General features: G+C 43.3%; 1 protein-coding gene and 1 long non-coding RNA gene across 2 annotated transcripts; one reads left to right on the top strand and one right to left on the bottom strand.

Annotated features, from left to right (window-relative positions):
- Positions 1-2,192: 2,192 nt before the first annotated feature.
- Positions 2,193-5,280, bottom strand: LOC128818716 (uncharacterized). The gene is made up of 3 exons (XR_008440538.1): positions 5,198-5,280; positions 4,527-4,662; positions 2,193-3,877 (listed from the first exon to the last, which is right to left on the bottom strand). It is a non-coding gene; the product is annotated as an uncharacterized LOC128818716 (long non-coding RNA).
- A 197-nt stretch (positions 5,281-5,477) lies between these two features.
- SRPK1 (SRSF protein kinase 1) lies at positions 5,478-27,304 on the top strand. Its single transcript, XM_053998267.1, has 16 exons — positions 5,478-5,577; positions 5,663-5,723; positions 15,013-15,131; positions 16,011-16,119; positions 16,531-16,618; positions 16,819-16,906; positions 18,302-18,408; positions 19,067-19,232; positions 20,219-20,244; positions 20,741-20,954; positions 21,232-21,642; positions 23,082-23,182; positions 24,082-24,189; positions 25,474-25,543; positions 25,997-26,089; positions 26,959-27,304. The coding sequence occupies exons 1-16, from the start codon at positions 5,565-5,567 to the stop codon at positions 27,141-27,143; spliced, it is 1,959 nt and encodes a 652-aa protein (XP_053854242.1). The 5' UTR covers positions 5,478-5,564; the 3' UTR covers positions 27,144-27,304.
- The last annotated feature ends 332 nt before the right edge of the window (positions 27,305-27,636 follow it).

Below are 27,636 nucleotides of genomic sequence, written 5' to 3'. Positions count from 1 at the left end.
CGCGGCGGCGTCTCGCGAGAGCGGCGCTGAGGGGCGGGCGGCGCGGCGCGTCCCGCCCTCCCCTCAGCGAGCGCCTCGCTTCTCCCTGAGCGGTTCTGAAAGCAAAAAGAAAAGGGAAATAGATAAGAGAGCTTAGCTAGGGCAGCGCAGGGTGAGTAACAGCGTGCCAGGGTGTATCTCGGCGCTAGTGCGCCTGAAGCCTTGCAAGCTGGTGCGAATTGTTGGTGCAAACTTGGCGAGGATGTTTTGTTCCCTTCCAGGGGTGTTGGGGAGAGCTAAGCTGGCACTGCACAGATTTCCCAGTGTCGTGATCGTTCGCTGTGTTTTTTGAGAATAAGCTGCTTCTCAATACTTCTCAAAAGGCCTTGCAATATCAAAGACGCAGATGTGTTTGCTTTCAAGTGCATACACAAGTCTCAAGTCATTAAGTGCAGCAGGTTAAGCTGATTTTGGGGTGGAACCCATGGTGTCTTAACCAGGTAGTAAGTACAGAATATCACAGGAAATCATTAATGTTAGGGATTTGTGTTCAAGGCCACTTAGCTTTTCATTTCAAGCTTTAGAAAGGTGAATTGTTAGCAAGATATACACATTCTGAATGGGTTATGGAAGCTTGCTTTTAAAACATTTGGCTTCCCATATCAAACCCCTTCTCTTTCTCTACACGAAGTGGCACCCTGTCCTATGGTCCTGTAAAGTCATCGAAGCCCACAGGAGTAAACACTTAAAAGCTACCACTGCTTGCACCTATAAAGTAACTACTTCTTGGTGTGTCAGGGTTCTTAACACCTTTAATTTGCAAACTCTTTTTGCTTCCTGTTAGTTTTGCTTGCATGACCTTGCCCTGAAAAGGGTGATTGTGCTCAAGGATGTCAGACACACCTCGCTCTCTCTGTGGTTTGGAGTGGCTGGGGCATGTGTATGTGTACAAGACAGTAAATATAATGCTGGAGTCCCTGCTGTGGTATCAGAAGAAACAGGTCTCAGTTGATTGTGCTTTTGTTTCTTTGTTTTCGTTTGGTTTGACTATGAATATTGCAGTTTTCTTTCTGAATCTCTTTTTGGAGCTAGTCTGGACTCTCAGTGGTTATGGCTTTTTCTGCTCTGCTAAGTCCTCCTATGAAAGTAAACACAGAATCTCTTATTCATCATTTATCTGGGCTTTGTTTCAGTGTGTACTGAAACTTAAACTTGTTTTGAGACCGTGACAGGGCTTGAGACTCAAGACTGAGCCACTGGGTGAGGTTCTGCAAGGTGTGGTGAGCTAATCTATCAGCCTGCTGCTGCCAAAAGGGACAGGACCACACAGGGAAAGGAAAGCAGGGGAGCCAGCCTTCTCTTTCTGGATAACCAGCTCTTTCATCAGCTTAGCCATGTGTGGTACTGAAGCCTAAAACTATGGGTCTTGTCCAACTTACACTGCTGCAAAGGAATTTTCTGGTGATAAATTCAGGCAAACAGAGCTGTAGTTCGAGTTGCTGCTGTGTTTTCTAGTTCTCAGTAACCATGAAGACTTGTCAACAAGGTTGCTTTCTGTAATAGTGAGATCCGTTACATTGTGCAAAAGCCTTCTGCTCCACCTCTGTCTTTTTGCACCTTAAAAAATGTAAGAAGGAGACTGGATGAAATTCTGGAGTCAGAGAAACAAAATCACTTGATGGCAAGAGTTGAATGGTGTGTAACTATGACATGTGATGTAGAGTTAGGAGTCTGTCCACCCAAATTTTCCTTATGCAATAAGTTTTGCCCAGAATTCAAAGGGAGAATTTTGCTAATATTATTGGAAACTTTATCATTGCATTGTTTAATAAGAAAATCTCTTATTTCTTCCTCCAGCTCATTGTTTCAGAAAAATGTCTGCCTTGCTTCTTCATAATTTTTCCCCTGTTCCTTTGCCACTTCCCTGTTTCACGTCTTTTCTCTGTTCTCCATTTTGTATCCACTTGTCAGCAGAGCCACCCTTGACAGTGAAATTATGGAGAGGGACACAGCTCTATAATGTTAATATGAGTCCCCACAGTCACTGTTCACAGTTCAGGGATGCCAAAAGCCTCACTTATATTTGGTTTGTAAATAAAAAAAAAAAAAAAAAAAAAAAAAAAGAAAAAAATCACCAACATTGCCAGGGAATTAAAAGGGGGAAGAAGGAGCACTGGGCAGCAGGGTTAGTCAGAGTTTAGCTACTGGAAATTCTGATTCAAACACATACATGGGAAATAAATCATGTAGGTCAAGTCCTGAATTAACCCACTCACTAAATCATTTAATACAGGAAACATTTGTCTGGTTTTGGGGAGGTGAGATAGGTTTGTTCATTTTTGCTTCCCAGATGCAGTGTTTATGTGGTTTCCTTCTAGGTCAGGAGGAATCAAAATACCATCCCCTCTTTTTCTGCAGCGTTAATTAGGTCAAGCAATTGATGAAGCCCAGTGCTCTGGGCTTCTCCAGCGACAGGCTATCATGTGAGCAGCACACAGAGTGTTTGTGATTCATCTGCGTGCAGTGCAAGGGCACAGAGGTGCCTTCCTGGGACTGATGGGGTGTGCCAGCTCTGGGATAACACCTGTGCCTGCAGAGAGCAAACAGAGCAAACCCTGGTGGGCACAGGAGGTCACACAAGAGCACTGCAGAGACAGAGGAGGCTGCTTTGGACAGCCATAAAGTTGGGCGAGGTAGAATCTACTGCACAACAGTTTGCTGAAGTCCAGCTGAGCAGCAGAAGGTAGAATATTTGGCTTGACGTTTAAGCCTTCACGTTAAATTATCCTGCCAGTAACTTAAATATTGTCATGGAGTTGAGGAAATGGGGCTGGGCAGATCCTCCTTTGAATTCTCCATTTTTTCACAAATGTAATGGATGGATAATCCAGTTTGTTGCTTTGAGTCCTGTGTTCCTGTTTGGGCAAAGACATCTTTGTGTGCAAGCTGGAAAGGCATCCTGCTGAGTTTTGCAGCAAGGAATGACTTTGTGTTGTTGTTTTCATTTCTCTGACAGAGTGAGAACCCTGCCAGTGGAGGGCAAAAGCTCCAAGTTTTTTTATTTCCAGAGCTACTGCACCAGCTGTCTTTGGGATGATGGGGGAAGTGAAGGACAGAGATAGCTTGATTTCCTGAAGAACTGGAGCTTATGCACATGCCTTTTCTGTCAGAATTCTGCAATAATTTTTAAGCTTGGTGGCTGTCTCAGCCAAGTTTGAATAGGGCAGGTGGCTGGAAGTTCTGAGTAAAATATTCTAGTAGTTGCCCCACCTAGGGAAAGAACCCAGTCTTGGGTAATCATCCTGTGCTGGGGTCCTACAGCTGAAGGAGGCAAGGAGGAGAAGAAAACCCTCCCCAAATCTGCAGGAAAGCAGGGTTCATGACTTCTGCTGCTCATGAAACCACTTGTTTAACTCCCTTACCTTGGCATGGCACATAATAGTCTAATGTAAGGATATTGACCTTTCAGACTCTCCCCCATAGAAAAAGCTTCAAAGGATGAAGGTGACACTAAATATTCACCAGTCTCCCTTTAATGCAGGAGGGTTGGGAGCAGCCCCCAGACAGGAGGTGACTGTTTCCCCAGGAGCCCCCTTTGAGGTGAGGCTGGCCTGGGAATGCAGCAGGGACCCACAGCAGCTCGGGGGTGTCACCTCCAGCAGTCCCTGGGAGCCCAGCTCCTCGAGGGCTGGGGATTTGGGCTGTCCTTTGCCCCCATGCCAGCAGGGCCCTCTCGCTGCTCAGGTGGTGTCACCTTGTTATGGGAACTGCATTTGACCACCTTGACAGTCTGGCCACCCTTGGCTAAGAGTTATATCCAGATATGAACTTGGATTTTCAAGAAGACTGTGTAGAGTCTCTTAACTGCAGAGGAAACTGAATCCTGGATCTTCTTGGACTGAAAGACAGGAAAAACTGAAGCCCGAATGGTATTGAGTAATTCTCAAACCACATATGCTTCCCTACATTGTTCTGGACGGTGGCTTCACGCCAAGCTTCTCTCAGCTCTGTTCAAAATGAGTAATGTAAAACCCATGAAAAGCATAGCCCTCATTTCCAGATTCTATTGCCTCTCCTATGGCAGCCTTGATTTAAGATTAAATGGATTCCTAGCTATTGGCACCATGGAAGGTCTCCACTGAAAACTTCAGAGTTTTGTTTTTTTTTTTTCATCTTGTTCAGCAAAGTTCCAAATCTTCCCTTCCTACCACAATGACTGCAGAGTTTAGCACCAGGGGACAAATCAGACATCAGAATGTCAGCATGCAAATCACGGGTATTCATGCTGCAAAACAAATACCCTGCTGAGAGGAAGCCCAGTCAATCCTGATCTTTTTCCCCATACAGGTGTGCAGTGCCATAACATTGCTCCCACATACAGACACAAGGCTTCTGTGTTCAGCCAAGCACAAATCCCTGGACATGGGCTGTGATGTGACAAAGCACCTGCTTTATAGCCAAATATTCCACCTATACCTCTAAAAATCCACAGAAATCAGAGTTTAAAGGCCTATCTAGAATTTTTGTTAGCAGCCTGAAGTTCTTACCTGATGTACTTGCGACAAGATCAGTTGTTTTGCATGCAGCAATGTTTTAAATGTTCTTCCCAGCTGGTGGGATGACAGGATGCTTTCCTGGCAGGGCTAGCTGCAGAAACCCAGGCTGCTCTCCCACTGCACTGAACTGCAAGAAACAGATCCCCAGACATGCGTATGATCACGGCCGCCTCCTGAAAATCCAAACGGCGCAGGATGTGTCGCAGACCCAAGCTGCCCCCACCTCAAACCTGTGCTGCCCTGACAGTCCCAAGGGCACCCTACAAACTGACATCAGGAACCTGGGCTGGCCACTTTTCTTTCCCAAGGAAAAGGGCCAGACTTCGTCTCCAGGGGCCTGTGGTCCTGAGTGGGTGTCCGCCTCCAAAAAATCCGAACAACCAAGATTGTGTCCCAGACCCAGCCTGCCACCACCTCAAACCTGTGCTGCCCTGACAGTCCCAATGGAACCCTACAAACTGACATCAGGAACCTGGGCTGGCCACTTTTCTTTCCCAAGGAAAAAGGCTGATCTTTGCCTCCAGGGGCCTGTGGCCCTGAGTGGCCGGACACCTCCAAAAATCCAAACGATCAAAGATGTGTCGCAGACCCAAGCTGCCCCCACCTCAAACCTGTGCTGCCCTGACAGTCCTAAGGGAATCCTACAAACTGACATCAGGAACCTGGGCTGCTGAGTTTTCTTTCCCAGGGAAAAGAGCCGGCGTTCGTGTTCCGGGGGGGCACGGGTGCGGGAGGCCAGCGCACGCCCCGAGCTGCCCGCCGAAGGGAGCCCGCACCGTGCCCCGCGGCACTACCGGCAGCACCGCCCGCCGCCGTTCGGCTCGGGGCGGCTCCCGCACAGCCCCGCGCGTGCGCCCCGCCCGCACCGCTGCCGGAGCCGCCGCCGCCGCCGGAGCCGCGCAGGGCGGGCGGGGCAGGGGCGGCTCCGGGCCGGGAGGCGGTGGCTCCGCGCGGCTGAGGCGGCCGAGCCGCGCGTGCCCAGCCCGGCGGGCGCAGCGCAGGCGCCCGGGGCCGCCGGCGGTGGCGGCCATGGAGCGGAAAGGTGAGCGCGGCGCGGCCTCCATCGCCCCGCGGGGCCCCCGCAGGGCCCGCCGCCCTTCACGCCTCTCTCTCCTTCTCTCCCTCAGTGCTGGCGCTGCAGGCCCGGAAGAAGCGGACCAAAGCCAAGAAGGACAAGGCCCAGAGGAAGTGAGTGCGGCCGCGGCTCCCTTCGGGCGGTATCTCCCGCCGGCACCGCCGCCTCTTTGTTCCCCTGGCCCTCCCCGCGGGGAAGGGGCTGCGGGGCCCGGCGGCCCGGAGGGCGCTCGGGGCGGAGGAACGCGCGAGCCCGCGGGGCTGGGCAGGTTTTTAAGCGGAGTTAACCGAGCGCACGTTTCGGGCAGCAGCGGAGCCGGCGCAGCGCGTGGCCCGGGGCGGCCGTTTTGCCGCCCAGCTCTGGCCGCCTCCCCTCGCCGGCTCCGGTCGCGGCTCCCTGGGCTGGACGGGGAACCGCAGGCTCTGCTTTCCCTGCTTCTCCCCGCACCCCGGCCGTGCAGTTGCGGTGGTGCTTTAGGGACGGAGCTGCGGGTGGTGGTCTGCCCTTGCCGGCTCCCCTTGGCTGTATCCTGGAGGGAGATGTCAGCGTCCCCTCTCTGCAGTCCCTGGGGCACTTCAGCAACTGCCTGCTTCAGGAACCACCTTCTCTCGACTCTCTCCCCTCTCTTGACTCTCTTTCCCCCTGAGTTTTTGTGGTGTTTTTTTTTTTTTTTTTTTTTTTTTCCTTGCCGAAAGAATGCCGTGATGCGTTGTTTGCTTCGTTCTCTAACTTTGATGCTCTCGTGTGGCTTCTCTCTTACCGCAGGAATGTCACGAGTCTTTATGTGTGGGGAACTTTTGGAGGCAGAGGTAGAAATTAGAGGAACTCGAGTAAATACTAAACAATGGCTTTCAGCAGGCTGCACTAAGTGCCATGTTCAGTGCTGCTCATGGGTTCCTTTCTGCAGAAAGGTGATGTCAATCCTAGAGCTGGTTCTTTATGCTCCATACAATGCTACGTATTTCTGTAAAATCTCTGGTGACTCAGGATGTTTTTTACTTGAAGGTGCCTAGGACTAAAGATAGTAAGGCTAAGGCTTTGGAGGTGGGAGTTGGAGGGTTTTTTCTTTAGGCCTAGAGTAATGCTTTCTCAGCCACTTCCTCAGACACATCACAGGGATTTAAAATATTTTTTTTTCTTGTTGCCTTCAGCCAAGAATTAGTCGTTTTGAGATGGGGCTTTTGATGAGTAAAGAGCCTTAACCAAAGTATTTGGGAGACATGCATTATGGTTCCATGCTATTCCATATGTGTCCCTGGTACTCCTTGAAGGTAGTATTAGGACAATTTTTGAAATGCTCTCCTCCTTCTGTAATTTCTGTATGAATAATCCATTGTCTCATTCTATACATGTTAATTTTTCTTTCTTTCTCTAGCTGCAGATCAGCAATACTGATTCTGCCAACAGAGGCCACAGTGCAGCTGGGAAGGCTAATTTCTGTGTAGATTTTGAGGTTGCTGAATGATAACTTTCAGAGCTGGCATGTTAGGGTTTTTTATAAATCTTTTTTTAGCCACATATTCAGGACAGGTTAAAGGCACTGCCAGTTAGCTCTTGATTTTGCCACTAACCTTGATTTGAGTGCAGAGCCATTCTATTTGTCAGATGCTGTGTTTATATTCTTACACTTTATGCTTCAACTCTTTTCTGGTACCATAAGTTTATTAGATTGTATATCAGAAATTAAAGAAACTTGCATGTGCTTTATGCTGTGCAATTAAATGAACTCAGTGTCAGCCTCTAACTTTAGGTACAGTTCCACAACATTTATTCTATTTAAATACAAAGCTGCTCTAGTTAAATCTTCTAAAATAGGCTTAACTGGGTTGTTTCATGACTTTCCATAAAATCTATACTTGAAACCACATGCAATGTGCTTCTAATATCTGATGTTCCATGATAGTTTAGATCACACATGCAGTTTTTTCTGTAATACATTTTTTCTTTACATTTTTAGTAAAAAGCATGAAACAGTGATTTTTAAAAGGTAAAGTTAAGTGTTCTGAATTATTATATGAAAATGCAGAGAATGTTCTGAAGGAAGTAAAAATTCAAAATATGTTTCATTTTAAAAATGAACTACAGCTGCTTTAAGTTTACCTATAAACCTAATATCATTAAAAACAGAACAAAAAACATTTGGAAAGGTTAAAAGAAACTGGAAAGTTACTTATTTTTTCATCATCCAGTAGTTAATATTGCTGTTTGCTTGGTTTAGACAAGACCAGTCTAAACTAACTGATGATTTACAGAAACAGATTTACAGAAACACCTTGTAAATCATAATTATGATTCCATGTATAAGCTTTTTTTTAATAGGAAACGAATATATATTTTTATAGGAACGTCAACCACGTTCTTAATTTTCTGCAAATTCAGGATGATCCTATTTCTTTCACTCCTTCCTGTCTTAAAAGTTTCATTTTATATCAATGAAGTAGAGCATGCATTTATCCTAACACTGTCCTGTAGAAAGAGAGCAGGCAGAGGCTCTTGGAATTCTGAAGGTGAGATACCTGTAATTTCCATTGCCCTTGTAATTTTTTTCACTCAAATACAGAAGTGATTATCAAACCATGACAGGACACAACTGAAATTTGCTGGTTTCCATAGAAATCCCTTGATTTGTGATAGCTGGACTAGCAGACAGTTTTGCAAACAGCTTGTTAAGTGCTTGTGTGGGGGAGTGGGGATGGGAAGAAAGAAACTTGATTGCCTGTTATTTGTATTTTAATACCTTTCTTATGTGAAAGCCAGTACTTATCTTCAATCTGAGTTCCCACAGATCTGCTAATCAAAAATATGTCTTGGTGCCTCTGAGTACTGGTATTTAAAAACGAAATGTTTGACCATCTCCAGTCTTCTAAGTTCTTGACAGTGGTGTTCCTGTAGCTCTGGGATGAGTGCTCTATAGCAGCAAGTATTGTGGATTTGCCCTTCTGGCAGAAAACACCAGTTATTTATTCAGAAAAATAGGGATGCAACAATAATCACAAAATAACATGGATTGTACACTCAGAAGTCCCCCACCATCGATGATTTATAATTCTCCCCAATATAGTTGGGATTTCGTGAGCAGAAAGGCCGGCTGCATACGAGCAGGAAAACACTTTGATCATTCCAGACCTGGATTCATGCTGAAAGTTGTGTGCAGTCAGTTACCATATTCACTGAGCATGAGCTTTGCCAGCAGATCCTCGTGTGAGCGCTCATTCTCACTAGATGTGCCTTAACATGAAATTACAGGCACACTAAGAAACAGTAATGAGATGCAGCCTGCGAGCATTCTTCCTTAAAGAGACATTGTCTCCATGCACAGATGTGGAAATGGGAGAGGGATTTTAAATCCTGGCTTTTCACCGTGCCATATGGAGCTTCTTCTCAAATGAAAACACGGAATCCTTAAGTGAGATCTTGCTGAATTGAGTGTGGAGCCCAGCAAATCATTGGCTGGATGGTAAAGGTGGAAAGAAGAGTCGTGGAGTGTTTGCAGTGCCTTTATCTGGTGCCTGCTAGGAGCAGATAAAGCTCCAGTGGGAGCTGGGTTCGTCATTCCTCCTGCGTTCACTGAACTGAGTTTTGCTTGGGGGCGTTTCATGTGTGTAATTTGAGCTCACCAATAAGGGATGACACTGCTTATAAAGGCTGTGTTGGAGGCTACTTAAAATTAGGAAAATATTTCCCTTCAGTTTCCTGCAGTTGGGTGTCATTGCAAATTTCAAGGGAGAGGCAGACACAGAGGAGTAAGGAGAGTATATTTTTTTGTTAGTATGTATTTAAGGATGATGGGTGTGACAAAAGTGATTCGGCCTAAATGTAAGTTGCCTTCCTTGCTTGAGGGGTGGAAGGAGTCTGCTTTTGTATCTATTCAAGGCAAGTAGTTAGGTAGCATGGACAGTATTCCTGCTGTTTTAGGGACAAGGAAGAATCTTTTCTGTCCATAACAGAGTTTTGAAGTCATTCTTAATGCTCTTCAATAGGAAAACCAAACACCTCCTTTCAAGTATTTTTTTTTTTTAATGTAAGTTATTGGAGCAAAGAAGATGTTCAGAGGTTGATGGTGAAGTTGAGTGTGGAGACTTGGATGTGTGTCTGGTAATTTATAGAGGGTACCCTTCCTTCTCTGCAAATCTGTAAGAACCCACATTGTGTGGCTGATATTTCCTAATCATTTTTTGCCTTACTTTATGTGTGTGGACCAGTTAAGTGATTCCACTGAAAACTGGCAAGAGAATTCCAAAGTGTTTTTCCAAATGGCTTTAACACCTTCTGTAAGGAGCAAGTGAGTGACTCAGATCTTAGCTCCTGCAAATAACTTCACCATCCCTGCTGTGCATTGCAGGGGTTGGGTGATATCTTCAGTGAACATGGAGCAAAATCTTGTCTACAGTGGAAATTTTTGAATGTTTTTAGTTCCTTTTCTAATATGAAGAGTTTTGGCAATGCTAAACTATTAAAAGCATATTCAGACTTCTGTGAGCTTTTAAGGTGAAAATATTTTAGACATACAACTGGATGAAGACAATTTTTTAAACCTCTTGCTTGCAGGGGCAGCATCAGTGTGTCTTACACTAATAAAGTGCTCCCTAGGAGAGAAATCTCTAAATTGTTACTTGCTATGTCACATTGTTGGTGACTTGTTTCCCCTGTCACTTACATAAACCAGCAGGATAAACAGGCACAGGAAATGACTGGGAATTGTACATTGTTGGAAGATGATGTTAAGTACCCGCTGCTGTGAAAAATACTCAGTCCAACCTTTTAAAGAAGATTTGACTCCTTCTGCTTGTTTTGTCATTTTAAGCATAAAGGATAAGTTTTTCTTCTAACTCTGTAAGGGGAGGTGCAGAATTACATCAGAAAATTTATTTTTCCTTTGAATGCTCTTTCCCTGCTGAGTGATTGTGCTGGAATTCCTCTATCAAAAGGGTTGCTCTGTCGACAATTACCATGATCCTTGTCTTCATCCCAGCTTTGAATCCACTGGGCTATTGAATAGGCAAATAAAACCGGCTGGTTCAGGAAGATGAAACAAAGTATCTGCCTGAATTTCTAATTTCATTAGAGGGAAGAAGAGACACGTAGACATCAAGAGGAGGGGATGAATCTTTATGATCACCCCCCTGACATGACTGAATTTGCAGGAAGATCAGCTGAGAGCAAGCCCCAGCCTTGCTGCACGGCCCTTCCTTCACCTGCAATGCAGTGCTGGGCAGCTGCAGCTGGGTGCTGGAGGCAAATCCCTCTTCTCCTTCACTCTTGCACAAAGCTGTGCTGCATTTGAGGAGAGCCAGCCCCTCTGCCCGCTGCTGATGTCCCCCTCCTTCCCCAACACTGTGGTGTCTGGCTTTTGATGGCTTTTTCGAAAACTATTGGGCTGTCTTCAGGAGTATCTTTATCCATGGGAGGCCGTGCTTCTTGCAGGTAGGTTCCCCTCTCTAATTTTGTCTCGAGAATTTGCAGCTCTTCAGGGAATGAGGACTTTTGGGAGGGTCTCTAGATATGGATTCACATGAATTCCATAGAAGACTTAGAATTTTGCCTTAGCTTTTCTGTTCCACATTGTTTTTCTTAAGTAAAATATTGCTATGTAGTTGTAGAGAGACCCTGCAGATCCAGTTCATTCTGATGATTAATTAGCACAATGAGAGAGCAAAAGGAAAAGGTGATCACGGTGTTCTTCTGTAGATCAGAGGTGGCTATAAAAGAAAAAAGTACCCTAGAACACTTTGTTTTTAATGTGTAAACAGTCATTTAGCATGGGATTTTTATATACTTTATCTGCATTTTGCAATTTTGACAACAGCTGTTTCAGCTGTCATCTCTAAATACTGGGCATGGATTTTTCTGCTGTCTTTAACAGCCTTTTGTGCCTTTTAGAGTACTGTCTTTGTGAGCAAAGCAGACAGATGAGGCTTGTGCTTTTGTATATATTTTTTTCTTAGGTATTAATACATGTTCTGCACTGATTAATTCTCTCTTAATCTTCAGCTGACATGGTCATTTCAGGAGAAGAACAGGGTGGTGTGTAATAACATGAAACAAATTTTCACAGGAAGGCAAAAGAATGAGGTGTATTTTGGAGGTGATTTCATAAAGGAAAAATAGCACTGTAGAGATGTGTGACCTGAATTCGGCTTTCTTACATTAGTTGGTATCATAGACCCTAATGTAGGAGTGAAATGCTTTTGGATCCCCATGAAAGACTCGGCTGCAGACTCCAGGGCGTGTCGTGTGTGAGACTGCCAGCAGCAGGATTAGTCAGCCCCTTAGGAGGGGCACAGAAAGCTTCCAGGAGAATGGGCTTTAGTGCTTCCAGTAACTTCTTCCTCGATGCATGGAGTTGCTATTATTGAGAAGCACTGGGACTGCAGAATGGTGTGACGTGTCTGTCTGCATCACTGCCACTTCAGGGGAATTTTCTTTAGAGTCCTTTTTAATCCCTTACATCCTGTGCAGTTAAAAACGTGAAAATCCTGAAACAGCACTGGGGAGAATTACTCTTTACTACTCACGCTATGTGTGAGGTTCCTGGCTTAAAAATCTTTCTGTCCAGCTCCTGTTCTCTTTACCCTGTCTATAGGATTTGTTGTCTGTGAGCATCTAATCTCCCCTTCAACCATTCTGCCTATGGCCATTTCTTGCCTTTGCTGCCTGCTCTTAATTTGGAGATAATGTGTGACTTTATTTGTATCTCAATTGTCCCCAGCGGAATGCAGCAATTTTAAAGAAGCTTTTTGACCTCTAAGACTTCCTGCACCCCCTACTGCAGGTTTCCTTCTTCCTACCCCGACTTAAAATTCAGTGACTAAAAAGTCTAAATACTAAATATCTCAGGGCTGGATCAAGCTGCAGGGTTCTTAATAGAAGTCTCATTAGCTTGGCAGTCTTTGGTTTATGGTTTGAGACCATTAAGCTGTTCCTGAATTTAAAAAAATCAGCAGGACTTACTGACAACAGACTGAAAGGAAATGTCTGGTGGTGGGCTGTGCCTGGAATGACCTTTGTAGCTCTTCCTTGTTTAAATGAACTGCAGTTGTGGATTTTAAGTGAAATTTAGTCATCATCAGACTGGAACGCAAGATTTCTCCCTTTTTATGATGTTGAAGATGGCTGTAGTTTGAACGTGTTAGCAATGTGTTTAATGTGTGAAGTCTCAGCAGAGTGCACGTGTAGTAGGTCAGTGCTGAACATTCATTCTACTGTATAACTATTCCAAATGAAAATATTTCATTTTTCCCATGGATTAAGATGAGTTAGTACGGCCCTGATATGATTTTCAAGAGTCCAGCTCAGGACTAAGTTGTGAAAACTGCATCTGAGGGCCTGCCTGCATTGCTGGCATAGCCACTGGGTGGGCAGTTCTTCCTTCTTGCAGCAAAATGAGCTGAATTTTAAAGAGGGTGCTGGAAGGCCCCGGTGTTATCTGCTGCTTCCCTGCAACAATAGTTTCAATACAAGAAACTTCCGCTAATTCACTGCTGGAACGCTCTGGAAAGAATGTTATCTTGTGCTTGTGTCACTACTGTGATGAAGTTTGCTGCCCACTTCTTTGGACAACTCCAGCTTTTTGGGATATCTCGTGCTTCTGAGGAGAGGAAACTTAATGTTGATATCTTGCATACTTTGCCCTTAAATCCTGCCAAAGCAAGTGGTCTGTAGGCATTGTTTTCATTATAAATGTTTGCTTTGTACAGAGGTATCTTGAATCTTTGTAGGCATTTAAGCGTTCCCTGTAATGCTTTGTAAAGTAAATAAATAGGCTAATACCAAAATCGGGTTTTCTTGAGCTGTTTGGCTGTGATCAGTGTGATGCCATGAAAGAGCTGAGATAGGGGAGATGTTTTATTTGGGGAGCACAGCCTGAGTGTATGAGGGCATGGAGGTGGCCTTTGCTGACATGGCCTTCACAAGCAAGAGCTCAGAGTAGCACATTTGATGGGAAGTTAAACACATAAAATGAACACTTTTATTTATGAATGTAGGAGTGAAAAACCTCCACCACCTTAGTGCCTGATTCCAATCCCTCTGCAATCACAAGCTCTCAGGAGGGTTTATTGAACATCTGCTCTGTGTCCTCCCACTCTCCATAGTTCAGACAACTGTAATAAACTTTGGATCTTGAGTCAAGAGATGAACTAAAAATGCAGCCTGCCCCTTGAGAATAGGAGAAATAAATGTCAAGATTAGGGGCTGTAGTGTTCTAAAGTGTTAGAAGCAGAAGGATTGTTAAATATTCATTTGACCTTGAATATGAAAGGAACAAAGGGCCACAAGTTCTAAAACACTGGTTAACCATTTTCTCCAAAAAAGAATAAAAACTAATTTATGTTAGTCTTTAAAATAAAATTAATCAGTATTTACATTTTTAAGTTTTACCTAGGATAACAAATAAAATACAAATCTGCTTTAGAGAAAGGCTGAGAAGGGGTTGAGAGGCTAATATTTTGGTGGGATCATTAAGCTTTTAAATCTTACCTTGTTTGGACTTTGCTTGGTTCCACTATGAAAGTGGATCTAGGGCAATAAGGTGCATTTCTCACTAGTATGCAAAAATTATTTCTGTCTACTTTTAGCTTAGGAATAAAAGCACTGCTGTGTGTTCTCTGTGAGATGTGCAGTGTGATCTCTGTGTGTGTGACATGCAGTGTGATCTGTGTGTGACATGCAGTGTGATCTCTGTGTGTGTGACATGCAGTGTGATCTGTGTGTGTGACATGCAGTGTGATCTGTGTGTGTGACATGCAGTGTGGTCTCTGTGTGTGACATGCAGTGTGATCTGTGTGTGTGACATGCAGTGTGATCTGTGTGTGTGACATGCAGTGTGGTCTCTGTGTGTGACATGCAGTGTGATCTGTGTGTGTGACATGCAGTGTGATCTGTGTGTGTGTGACATGCAGTGTGATCTGTGTGTGTGTGACATGCAGTGTGATCTGTGTGTGTGTGACATGCAGTGTGGTCTCTGTGTGTGTGACATGCAGTGTGATCTGTGTGTGACATGCAGTGTGGTCTCTGTGTGTGTGACATGCAGTGTGATCTGTGTGTGACATGCAGTGTGGTCTCTGTGTGTGACATGCAGTGTGATCTGTGTGTGTGTGACATGCAGTGTGATCTGTGTGTGACATGCAGTGTGATCTGTGTGTGTGACATGCAGTGTGATCTGTGTGTGTGTGGCATGCAGTGTGATCTGTGTGTGTGTGACATGCAGTGTGATCTGTGTGTGTGACATGCAGTGTGATCTGTGTGTGACATGCAGTGTGATCTGTGTGTGTGACATGCAGTGTGATCTGTGTGTGTGTGGCATGCAGTGTGATCTGTGTGTGTGACATGCAGTGTGATCTGTGTGTGTGTGACATGCAGTGTGATCTGTGTGTGTGTGACATGCAGTGTGTTCTCTTTCAGACCTGACACCCAGCACCGGGGCCTTGCTGCTCATTCCGAGAGTGATCTTCCAGAGCAAGAGGAGGAAATCCTGGGATCAGATGATGATGAGCAAGAGGATCCAAATGATTACTGTAAAGGTGAGCACTTGCCTGTTTAAGATGCATGATTTTCAATGCAATCAAGGAATCCCCTCCATTTCCCATTTGCTGTAGAGAATGAAAATAGACTCCCTCTTATGTTAAGAGTACTTTGCATGATGATAATAACATTTTTCAAGCCAACATGAAATGGAGAAGGTAGTCTCCAGGTTTCCCTCTGTTATCAGTCAAGACTTGAGTTGCAGAACTGTTTTTAATGCATAAGTTTAAAGCTGTTAACTTTTCCTCTGTGCCAGAGGGCTTTCAATATTGATAAAAGCAAGGAGGCATTTACTTCTTTTTTTTATTTCATTGCAAAAGGGACACTTTCAAAACCTTTTAATATTCTTCAGTTTTATTTTGAAGATCAGATCATTATCTTGATATCCATTCTTCAGAAAAACTTGTTTTTAAAATAACTTTCCCCTGTTTCTCTGAGCAGAAACAAAATATAGAGCAAATGAAAACACCAAATCACAATTTCTTCTCTTTGTTCTGTTTTCTGCCAGTTCCATCTTTGGCTTTTCATGTTTTTGCTTCTGTGTTGGAATCCCCTGTATCGTCAGTAGCTTCAGAGATATGAAGGGTGCAGAGGAGACTTTCCTGTTTTCAGTGGCAGAGTGCCTTCCAGTCAGGACAATTGCAAGGAGAACTGTTGGGATCTTGGTTGCAGAGCCTCTTTCACGTTCTAGGGTCAGAGCATACAAAAGCAATGCTGATATTTAGCTGGAAGATTCTGTTACCATCACAACCTGTGTTTTCCAAAGGTAGTCAGCCTAGCAGACTTCAGGTGTTTTCACTGGGGAAATATTTTGTGGTGCTGCAGTGATTGTGATGCTTGTTCCCCACAGCTGTTCTCTGGTTCTTGTGTTTTTCCAGGGGGTTACCACCTTGTGAAAATAGGAGATCTCTTCAATGGACGTTACCACGTGATTCGGAAGCTTGGATGGGGTCATTTCTCCACCGTGTGGCTGGCTTGGGACATTCAGTAAGTGCTCCTGTTCCAGCTGGTGTTCCTGCCAGGCATGCACAAACCTGAGCAGAAAACATCCTTTTACTTTTAGATGAAAACACAAAGCATTAGCTATCCACATCCTAGAACAGGATTCTCTTCTGATATTGTGCATGCAAGTGTGTGGGAGGAACTCAACAGGACAAACTATATCTGTGGGAAGAGTTGTGTTCAGTCTCTGACCTATTATTCGATATTTTGAGAAATTACTAACATGAATCTTCTGTTAAAAAAAGACTCAAAGGCAGTCTTTGAGTGTTTAAACCTTATTTTTCCATGATGTGTGAAATAAACTCTCTTGCGTGCAAAAAAATTGGGATAATCCTGGAGAGTAAGTTCTTTCTATGAGCATTAACAGTTCCCAATTGACTTGCCATGTGTGCACAGAGGGAGGAGATTTGTGGCAATGAAGGTGGTGAAGAGTGCAGAGCACTACACAGAAACAGCGCTGGATGAAATCAAATTGCTGAAATCGGTGAGTGCCTGACTTGGGCTCAATTTTATTTTACTCTTTTTTTTCCTTTTTGGGGAGTTTTCATCTGTCACGTGCTTGATATTTCCAGATCATCAAGAATTTGTGTAGAAACCAAACTGATATTTCCATATCATCAAGAATTTGTGTAGGGACCAAACAGTGCAGTGGATCTGACATCAAAATAACCTCTTTCTCTGCAGGTCCGCAACAGTGATCCAGATGATCCAAGCAAAGAGAGAGTTGTTCAGTTATTAGATGACTTCAAGATTTCAGGAGTGAATGGTTCCCGTATCCTTTTGTGGAATAAAAGCCAAGAATTGAAAAGATGGGGAGTTTGTTGGGCAGCTGCCCTGCTTTGGCAAGCAATGCCCAGGCATCCCTTTCCCTGCCCGAGGAAACCTGCTGTAGGAGGATCTGCCTCCAAACTGCCTGCTGAGCTCAGATCCAGAGTGATGATTCAGTCTGGTGTAATTTGTGTCAGCACTGCTGGGTTGTGCTTTTAATGTTCTGCCACCAATGTGTGAATCAGGACCGAGTGGCTGTGTCAGAGGTACCTTCGAGGTAGGAGAGCCCATCTACCTCAACCCCTCAATTTTGCAAGCAGCCTGTTAAGAACCTGTTATTTCAGTAAAGCAGTACAGCATGTTAAAACCAGTAGCTGAAAATAGCGAATGAGCCATCTATGACTTGAAAATAAGCTTGGTTATCTAGTTGTGGAAACATCTTACTTTGTAATTTATCAGCATTGTTAGGATGTTTGCAGTGTATTGCTTTGACAGTGGCCTGTAGTTGTGGGAACAGCCTTCTCATAGGCAGTGATTTGTAGCAAGGGGTAATAATGGATCCTCACAATTTAAAAGTTGGGCTTTTGTGCATTGTTTTCACTTCAACATAAATTAAATTTTATTTCAGTGAGAATTGCTGGGCTGCTTGAGAGAACTGAGCTGTAGATGATAAAAAGTAGACCCATAATGCATTTTCTCTAACTTTTATTTTCTGAGTAAGTGTTGATTTGAGCTTATATTTCTTCCATTCTTGTGAAATGTGTACTTTCTGCCAATGTAGATGAAAAGAAGCCTAATAAACTCATAGAAGTTTGGCTTCTAAAACAGGGGCACTGTACTGAATATGTCACTGGAGTGACTGTAGCTGTTGAGATCTTAGAGCTAAAAAGCAGATCATATAAATATAGTTGAAATCCAGGCTTATCAAAAGTTTCTTTTGCTGGTAAAGAGGCAAAGGAGGGCAAAGAAAGTGACTTTATTGGTCTGAAGATTACTTAGGAAATGGAAATTTTATTATCTTTACAGGTAATGCTGGTACAGAGAGATCTGGCATCAAGTTTTGCCTGGGGCAGAAGCGTAGGCTGTTCCAAAACTTACAGTGAACACTGATGTACATTTGTGCAAGTGGCTCCCACTCAAAGCAGGAGGTTGCTACTGCTGCAGTGGGACCTTTGTGCAGCTCCATCCCTCTGTATTTTATTTTATTTTAGGTAATGGCACTGTTGTGTAGGATAAAATGATGCTGTTGAGGAAGGCAGCTTTTCCAAGCTGTGTCAGAAGGATAAGGGTTCTTTAACATGAAGTGCCCAACTGGTTTGGATTTGTTTTGATCCTCAGTCCTGGAAATCTGGGGCTCCTTGGGTCTGGATGTCTGGATTTTTCCTTGATTCAGTTCCAGATATCTGTATGGTGTTTGAAGTTCTAGGGCATCATCTCCTGAAGTGGATCATCAAGTCAAATTATCAGGGTCTTCCACTCCCTTGTGTCAAAAAAATCATCAAACAGGTAAGTTCCAGTTCTGACTGCACTCTTTCTCTTGACCCAGTTAAAAATCTTTCACTGATCTTTCTCAGATCCAAGGAAACAAAAGTTAAAAATGCATGGTACCTCCTTCATGCAACAAAATATTCTTGGGTTAGTACTTCTTTTCTCTACTACAAGCCCCTTCTGCTGCAGTTAGTTGATTTCTGACACTTAAACCGTGATGATTTTTGCTTTTAACCTCTTCTTACCTCAGTCATTCCTCATAAGTGAAGTATTTTTTAAAGCTGTCACAGTAAGCACAGTGCTTAATGATGGGAAGAGCAGGAGAAACTGGTTCTCCTTACTGGGTGGTAGCCTAAGAAGAAACACCTTTCTACATGGAGGTGCAGGGGAGGAGGAAAGTGTGATTTTATTGTAGAGTATTAAAATTGGATTTTCACCTGTGGTTAGTTAAGCTATGAGGGTAAATAGAGTATTTTTTAAATGGTAGCTAAAATCTGTATGCAAATCTGTTACTGTGGAACTGGGTCATAACCAGTGATCACACCAGCTCTAGCCTGGAGTGTTCTCAAACACTCAAACCCTTTCAGCTTCATTTGCCATCCTAGGCACTTTTGCATTTTCACTTTGCTCTCAATTAGATTGTCTAATGGCTGACTTCCTTCTCCCTTGCCTGCAGGTTCTTCAGGGTCTGGATTACTTGCATACAAAATGTAGAATCATCCACACAGATATAAAGCCTGAGAACATCCTGCTGTGTGTGAATGACCAGTACATTCGCAGGCTGGCTGCAGAGGCAACAGAGTGGCAGAGATCTGGGGCTCCCCCACCATCTGGCTCTGCAGGTGATTTTTTTTTTCTTTTTTTTTCCCTGAAAATGGATGCTGTTTCTCCCACATACCCCCAAATCATCACTAAGGAAAACGTCCTGAGTACAGTGGAACAATAATGCAAGTAACCTTTGAAAACCTGAGTGTAAATTGGGAAATTAGTCATAATTTGTAACTCAGATGATGGGGAAGGCAGTTTGTGTCAGAAAACAAGAGGGAGGATAAATGCACACTGGAGCCTGTTTTTAACAGCAGCTAATCTGTCACAGGTAAAGTCAGTCTTCTATAGCACAATGTTGATGCACTCAATATGGAACTGGTGTAAAAATGTGGCAGAATTCTCACATTTCCTTCAAAAGTTTATTACCTTGCATTGCATGATGCTGGAAATGCATTTGATGAGAGTTTCAATAAGATGAGTTACCTGTTGTCAGTTTGCAGAAGTCTGGAAAACTCTTAACAAAACCAGCTTCCTTGACATGGAAACATCCTTAAAGATCTGAGGGCAAATTCTCTTGTGTTCCTTGTGTTCCTCCCCAGAATATCCATCTGTAGTTGTGTGTGCTTTTCAAAAACCACTGCAGTGTGACTTGGAAGGCTCTGTCAGTCATAACCTTACAACACCAACATTGAGCTGAACTGATCACAGCATATCTTAGCTTAGGGAAGCTCCCTGAAGTTTGGTATTTTAATGCTTTGATTTGCATTTTCATTTGGGTAGGATGCATAATGCATGCAGTAAATGAAGTTACATGGCAGGAAGTCTTTGATAGCAGTCAAGCAAGTCTCCTGTCTGAAACTTGAATTACGCATTTGCTCATTTGATGGTTTTATCTTTTTTTTATTGTTGTGTTTTTGTAGAGAAATGAGCCTTCAAAATCACATTTGGTGATATAATTGAAATGTTGTTATCACACCACATAGGAAAAATGTACCTTAACATCAGAATGCAGTTGCAGTTGTTGAGCATACTGATTTACTGATCTTCCTTTCCCTTTCAGTGAGCACTGCACCACAGCCAAAACCAGTAAGTGTAATAGCTCTTACCTGTAAGTATGCATCTACTGATAGTATCTCCTGCATGGTTTCATAATCCAGTCAGCATTAAGAGAGAGCAGTCTCATATCAGAAGGAAGAAATGTGATTTGTGTTTGGCATAGGCATCAGGTTCAATGCTGTCTTGGATTTGTAAATGGTATTAGCTCATTTATCACCAGAACAAGGAGTTCTTGTGGTGATCTCAAGGTCTGTTGGGAATGTGACTGTTCTGTGGAGTCTGAGATCTCCCTCACTTGGAGAATAATGTAGGTTTTTCAGGTCAGGGCAAGAAAATGTACTGATTAGGGCCAAAGACAAGTGGTTCAAAACCCAGAATAGCTGCTTTTTATCTGGGAGAGGAGCTGTCTCCATCATTTTCATCACAGACCGTTTCCTCAGCTCTAAGATAAATTAAACCTTGGTGCATTTTAAATTTATTGAAGTATAAAATGTTAAGTCCAATTTCTCTGCCTGCTTCTGCGTAGGCTGACAAAATGTCAAAGAATAAGAAAAAGAAGTTGAAAAAGAAGCAGAAAAGACAGGCTGAGTTGTTGGAGAAGCGAATGCAAGAGATAGAGGAAATGGAGAAGGAAGCAAACCCTGGGCAGACACAGCCTGAGGAGGAGGAAGAAGCTCAGACCCCTCTGGAAATGCTCATAAAAGTCAGTCCATCAGAGGAAAATATCAGCAAAAAGCCAGGTATGGACCTAAAGCATTGCCAGCATGGCATGGACAATGTTGTTTCATGAGTGTGAGGAGGGTGTACCTTTATTAGCAGAGGTGGCTGCTGTCATTTCACCTGTTTGCATTGGGTTCTGTCCTTGTGATGGGGCTGGGAAATCTCCTGTTACAATCTGAGTGAATGGCTGTGTTCAGTTACATTTACAGTACTCCCTACCTCTCAGGCTGCCCTTGAACATCTTCCAGCTATTTACTAAGACATACTCTGCTACATTCTCATTTTCCCCTCTTGCAGCACAAGCCCTTGGACAGGAGGGATCCAATCTCATGGAAAGCAGCGTGGAGAAACGCGCAGGAGAAATCAACTGCAACGGAGTGATCCCGACGACAGACTTGACAGACTCTGGGAACGAGGGGTCTGTGCGACTCGAGGACCTCCACAACGCCAATGACTGTGGCAGCCACCCTCACACACAGAAGACTGAGAACTTGCACAGCTGTAATTACAGTCAGCACAACAGTGACTCAGAGATCAGGCCCCAGGAAGCAATGTTGGACTTGTTTGTGCCCTTGGTCCCAGAGGATTCCATGGTGTGCCAGCCCATACCCAACCAAGAGCAGGAGATCAACAATTTTCAGGAAAGCATCAGGACAGAGACCCCTTCAGAGGATGAGAATGAGAATAACAGCCCAACAGACAACAAAGGTATAAGAGGAACCTTGTAGGAAAGGGCTCCTTGATGTGGGAGATTTCTTTACAACACTTCATCATATGAATAGAAATGTGCATTTTGTAGGCTGAAGTGATCAGAACCACTTGTTTGAGAGTTTTCCTGCCAGGAGTAATTAACCTGATTATCATACTCCAAGATGTTTGCTGTTTGTAGGTGCTGGTTGTGCCTCGGTTTTGACTTTTGAGTGCATAAATATTCCTACTTTTTAAAAACACCTATGCCTTTGGTTTTCAGTGGAGGAACATTTCCTCCTTTGAATCATGTGCTGCTAATGTGATTTTCATTAAGCCTACAGATTGTCACTTGCTAGTAAATTAAGGGATAGGTATGTTCAGTGTGTTCTGACAGTTTGGTTCTTAATATGGAGCAAAGGTAACTTCTCTCTATTATTCAAGATGGGTAAATGTTTTCCCAGAAAAAGCAGCCTGAAACAAAGCTTATACAGTGTAGGGAAATAAACCCAATTTCTTTAATGCTTTTATTTAAATATGATTTTCTTCAGAGTGGAAAAATTGTCTTGTAAGCTTAGGAGAAAATAAGGCATGAAATAGTGTACAGCAATTTAAACACATTCCAGGTGTGTATGTGTTAAAAATATGAATTGGTAAAACTGTCCACTTTTGCATCTTTGTGTCCTTGCCAGGTGATACATATCTGCTTGGAGAAGGAGGGTAAAACTACCATTTGTACTTACTTTAAAGAAAGTGTTCTAGCATTTTCTTGCCCAGAGTACCACTAGGGGAGTTATATGGAAGAAAAGTAACAAGAGAAATTTAGATTTTGAAACTTGAACTGCACTTTGCTGAATGCCTCTGCTGGATTACTGACATCTTTTGCTTCTCACAGCCCTCTCCCAAATTTACAGCTTCAAACTCTCCCAAATTTTTGATTCAGAGGTACAGCTGGATGTCATTTAGTGACTTAATACTTTTGCTCTCCATCATGTCATTCAATTTTCCCAGTATATCCTTTAGCTCTTGTAATTGTGTTGCAGCAGTGAGTGAGGGGCATGTCAGAAAGATGCTGTAACATGGGGACCCTTCCTTCAAAGATTTAGGAAGGTTTAAGGGGGTTGTAAGGTTTGTTTTGTTTCTGGCAGTGCCCTTGTTTCAACAGGGTGGTTTTTTTTTTTTTTTTTTTTTTTAATATAGACAGGCTGTGCAAAAAATGCTGGGAAATAGTCACTGTTGCATATGCTCATTTATCCTTCTGCTTAATGACACCAGTTGGGTCTTAATGATGTTGTTGATAGTGCAGAGTGATGCTCATTTTTATACCCAAGCATCAGGGAGGGAACAGCTCTGATCCATCAGAAAAACTTCCTGGCTGGGGAGAGGTTGACAGGATTTGGGTGACAGATGGTGACACTGCCTATGTAGCTTTAATCAGCTGTTGTACACATTGCCTCTAGGAAAATCAGCTGCTGGGAATTTCCTTCTTAATCCTCTTGAGCCCAAGAATGCAGATAAGCTCAAAGTGAAGATAGCTGACCTAGGAAATGCCTGCTGGGTGGTAAGTTTGGTCTTTTCACATTGACTTTTTAAAGCTGCAGATTCAGTCAGTTTGCCAAGATGGAAAATAATCTGTAAAACACATCCTTAGACCTGGCTGTGAAAGCAGTGACAGTTTGAAACTATGAGAGAAAAAAGAGGGGAAGCAGAGACACAAATGGTCCTCTAAACACAAGATTTCAGTCCATGCTTTGGGTGCCTCGTTGCCATTTGATTACTTCTTATAGGGCTGTGAGCCATGTCACACACAGAGTGTAGAAATCTGCTGTGTGAAACTGCTGAAGGAGTTTCTCAGTCTCCAGGAGAGCCTACAAAGTTGCAAACAATTGCTCTGACGTGCTGGTTCTGTAGCTTGTCAGACCATTGCAGTGCCTTCACAAGCACATGAAAGAGACTCACACCATAAAAATCCCAAGTTTTATTCTTTGATGGTTGTGCTGTGCTTCTTTGAAATGTTTGACATTTCAAATAGAAGATACATCTCTTTTTACTTGGCTTCTAAAATGGCAAATCAGATCTGTTGGGAGAGATGAGTCTCAACTCACAATTGCAGTCAGGCTTGCAGTGCCTGGCAAGGTGATTTGTCACATTGGTGTTGCTTATCTGCTTTAAGGTAGCAGGACCATGGCCTGTCTGCCAGGACTGGCTAGGACATGCTGCAGAGTCTTCATTTATTCTGGTTTTGTGGCTTGCTTTCCTCTGAATTGCTGGACTGCTTCACTTGAGGAGGAATAGCTCATTTACAGCACTTACAGGAATATAAAGAAATAGTTAATGAGGATGTAAAATGCAGCTGAAATGTAATGGTAATGAGCTTTCATCTACTCTAGCCTGCCAGGTTGTTGATTCTCCTCTTCCAAGCAGTCTTGAGCTGTTGAGTAAAACATTTCTTCTCTTTAGCACAAACATTTCACTGAAGACATCCAGACAAGGCAGTACCGCTCCCTGGAGGTGTTGATAGGGTCAGGGTACAACACCCCTGCTGACATCTGGAGCACAGCCTGCATGGTGAGTTCTGCCAGCTGGGGACATTGCTCCTCTGTGCTCTGCCCTCCGAGCTGCTGAGGGACTGGCAAAAATCCCTCACAAGTGTTCAGTCAACTTCCAGACTTGCTGAATAATAGGTTTCCACACCAGAGTTGTGTTGTAAATTTATATTTTTTTCTCCACATGTGGCTTTCCTTTTGAAGGTTTTGTTGTCCAGCATCAGCACATTTCAAATATGATTGTATTTTGCCGTCGTGCTTTCTGGAAAAACAGGACAACCAGGCAATTCTGAACACAATGTCTTCTTATATTAAAAAAAAAAAAAAAAGCCTTTCTGCTGCCTGTAGCACTGCTTCACAAGTGCCTTCAGTATAATTTCTAATTTTAATAATCCTCTGCAGGTTTGGAATTGATGTTTAGTCTGAGTAATGCTGAGATGAGGCTGAAGCTGTTCCTTTTACAGCTGGCAAATGTAGAATATGACAATGAAAAAAATCAGTCAAGCCAGTTACTGCATGTGCCTCTTCAGTGTCTTCAACAAATCAAAGCTTGGGTTTTATAATTTAAGCTTGGAAAAATTGACATTTTTGCTGTCTTGGAAAACAAGCTGGGATTCTGATGAATGTGGTAAAAGAAAATGCAGAAGGGTCATGTTTTCTCTGCAGAGCATGTGGCCTGAATTACACAGTGTGCCTGATTCCATTGTTTGGCACCAGCAGTTCTTAAAGAAAACTGAGAATACAGAAGGTCAGGGGTAGTGCTCTGAGTACAAGTGAATGTGTTACAGAATTTAGGAGTGGTGAGTTGAAATGAGTGCAGATGTTTTTCTCATTTAAAACGTGTTTTCATCCCTACAGACAGATGTTCAGAGATTAACTGTTTGAAAAACATGGGAAAACTTGGGAGAGGGAATAATCCCAAAAAAACCCCAAGCAAAACAAAACAAACTAAAAATAACCGACCCCAGAAACTGTAGTTTGGACATGGTGTTATTTTTGCAAAACTCTGAAGAGGAAGAGGAAAGGCTAAGCATGTGAAATACCTTAACTTGGTGGTTAACTGGTGGCCCTGCACCCAGAATTCATCCCAGGTGTGCCTGTGATGCTTTTAATGCAGTTTTTAAAGCAAAGGCACTGCACATTTGAGGTTGTAATGGAGTATTTAGGATTATAGCTGTTTACTGTAGTTTTGCACTTTTTCTTTCCCACTGCTTTGCTTCTGGCCCACTGAGATTTGCAGAGTCAACCTGCAGCACATCTTACAGTGTTTTGGAGTGATTTAATGTGCTCATTTCTGTTTGTTTAGGCCTTTGAGTTGGCAACAGGGGACTATTTGTTCGAGCCTCACTCTGGGGAAGATTACTCACGAGATGAAGGTTTGTTTGTCTCAGTTTTTCCTTTTTAAAGTGGGACTTGAAATCCAATGGCTGCCTCTTCAAAATGAGCCTCGTCTCACAAATCAGCAATGCAAAAGCTCCTTGCAAAAAGATTATTTACCCAAATCAGCAGCCACTGTGCTCAAGCCTCTTCAGTAAAACACTGTGCAGTGAAGTCCATGCTCTTGTTCTGGTGTTTTGCATTCCTCCTGCTGCTGGATTCTCTATCTTGTATCTCAAACTGATTGTGCCTCAAATTGCCCCTAGTTGTTTTCCCCTTGCTCCTTGTCTTTGTTGTTGCTTGGTGTAACCTGGTTTCAGGTGTCTCCAAAGTAATTTTTAAGGGATTGTGTCTTTATCCTTATATCCCAGAGCATGAAACTAGCATGGAGAGGTTTTGTGTGGATGAATCTCATTGTCTTTATGGTTTTTTTTTTTATTTTTCATGTGCAGATCATATTGCATTGATCATAGAACTTCTGGGGAAAATACCTCGCAAGCTCATTTTGGCAGGAAAATATTCCAAGGAGTTTTTCACCAAAAAAGGTAAAAGAAAACAAAGCAAATACCACTTTATCCCCTCATCCCTTGCCCAAATAGACAGGAGTGTCTTGCTGGAAATGCCTGTTAGAAATAGATGCCAGCAAAGATGGCATCTTTAAGTCTTCCCTTTGTTTCATGAAATGCTTTATCAGTAAAACTGCAGCTGAATGTAAGGCATTCTTGTCTTACTCCTAAAAGCATCCTACAGCATCTTGGTGTAGATCAAATGCAGCAGGTAGAAAAACAGCACAGTAGATGTTTTGTCAAATTTGATGTGGTTTTATTTAGCTGATCTCTGCCAGCTAGAGGTGGGAAGTCAGTTTTGAAGGCTTTTCTAGACAGCTTGACTCCATTTCTGACATGCCTGGCATCATGAACCATGTTGCTCAGGGCACAGAACATTATCATGAAGTCCTGAGTGCCCCAGAAATATATTGAGTCAAAAAATTAGGTTTTGACCTAGTTTAATAACTCTTTTTATAAAAACAAGTCCTTTTTATTAGTAGTGTATTGCTTTCTGAAACAGGGCTCCATGCATTGCATGTATCCCAGAGTCAGTGGCACAGTTTATCTGTCATGTCAAGCAGCATAATTGGTGATTTAGTGAAGTTAATGTTTAGTGACAGGGGATCTGAAACAGCAGGAAGTGAAAAAAGACCCCTTTGAGGAAGTACATTTCTACAACAGGCTTCTAAAGCAGATAGAAAAGGGGGTTTAATATAATTGACTTCTCCCTTCAGCATGCCCTAGCAGTTTGTATTCCCTTAGAACAGTCCCTGAGTTCACTCTGTCATGTTTAGCTGTTTAGCCAATTTTACTGAGCTGCTCTGTTCCTATATCTTGCACTTAAACCATTTGTCTTGGGTTTTCAGGTGATCTGAAGCACATCACCAAACTGAAGCCCTGGGGCCTTTTTGAAGTGTTGGTGGAAAAATACGAGTGGTCCCAAGATGAGGCAGCTGCATTCACAGACTTCTTACTCCCTATGCTGGAGCTGATCCCAGAGAAACGAGCTACAGCAGCAGAATGTCTCAGGCACCCCTGGCTTAACTCCTAGAAGCTTCCAAGCAATGCCACAACGTTACACTCTGGTTTACAGCATAGCCTACACACCCAGCTGCCCTTTCCCAGATCCATTTTTCTCCTTGTTCACTTTCAGTGTGGAGTTCTTCCTTCAAGGCTTCCAAGATCTAAGATAAATCTAACCTGTTCTGCTGAGTTTGTTTGTGTGACTTAATGGGGACTCTCCTCAGCCAGTGGGCATCATCTGTGTTTTTGCCTTGATTGGGCTTCACCAAAGACTAATTGACTAGAATAAGAGATTTTTCCTCAGTCTCCTCACTGTCAAGCACCGTGTGTGACAGATGTGAGCTCACCCGTGCTCGGATATCTCCCTTAGCTAAATTCCAACTCTCCTTTCTTCCCGTGAAGATCTCACTGACTCAGGAGTCAATTTTCCCACTGTTGATCCAGTAGCTACTGATGGGGTGAGAAGTAAGAGTTGGCATCAAGGTGGTGCCAGATCCTTGGTAGAGCAAAGACCTTGAAAC

The sequence above is a fragment of the Vidua macroura genome, chromosome 24 (genome assembly GCF_024509145.1).
Source record: "Vidua macroura isolate BioBank_ID:100142 chromosome 24, ASM2450914v1, whole genome shotgun sequence".
Classification (NCBI taxonomy): domain Eukaryota; kingdom Metazoa; phylum Chordata; class Aves; order Passeriformes; family Viduidae; genus Vidua; species Vidua macroura.
Note: the sequence above shows the minus strand (reverse complement) of the source record. Positions and strands in the feature narration are given on the sequence as shown.

What these genes read in the sequence shown, in the direction of transcription:
- SRPK1 (XM_053998267.1), top strand. An exon ending in TGGCTGGCTTGGGACATTCA is followed by an intron (nt 16,120 to 16,530) that starts GTAAGTGCTCCT and finishes ATGTGTGCACAG; the next exon opens with AGGGAGGAGATTTGTGGCAA. An exon ending in TTCAGGAGTGAATGGTTCCC is followed by an intron (nt 16,907 to 18,301) that starts GTATCCTTTTGT and finishes ATTCAGTTCCAG; the next exon opens with ATATCTGTATGGTGTTTGAA.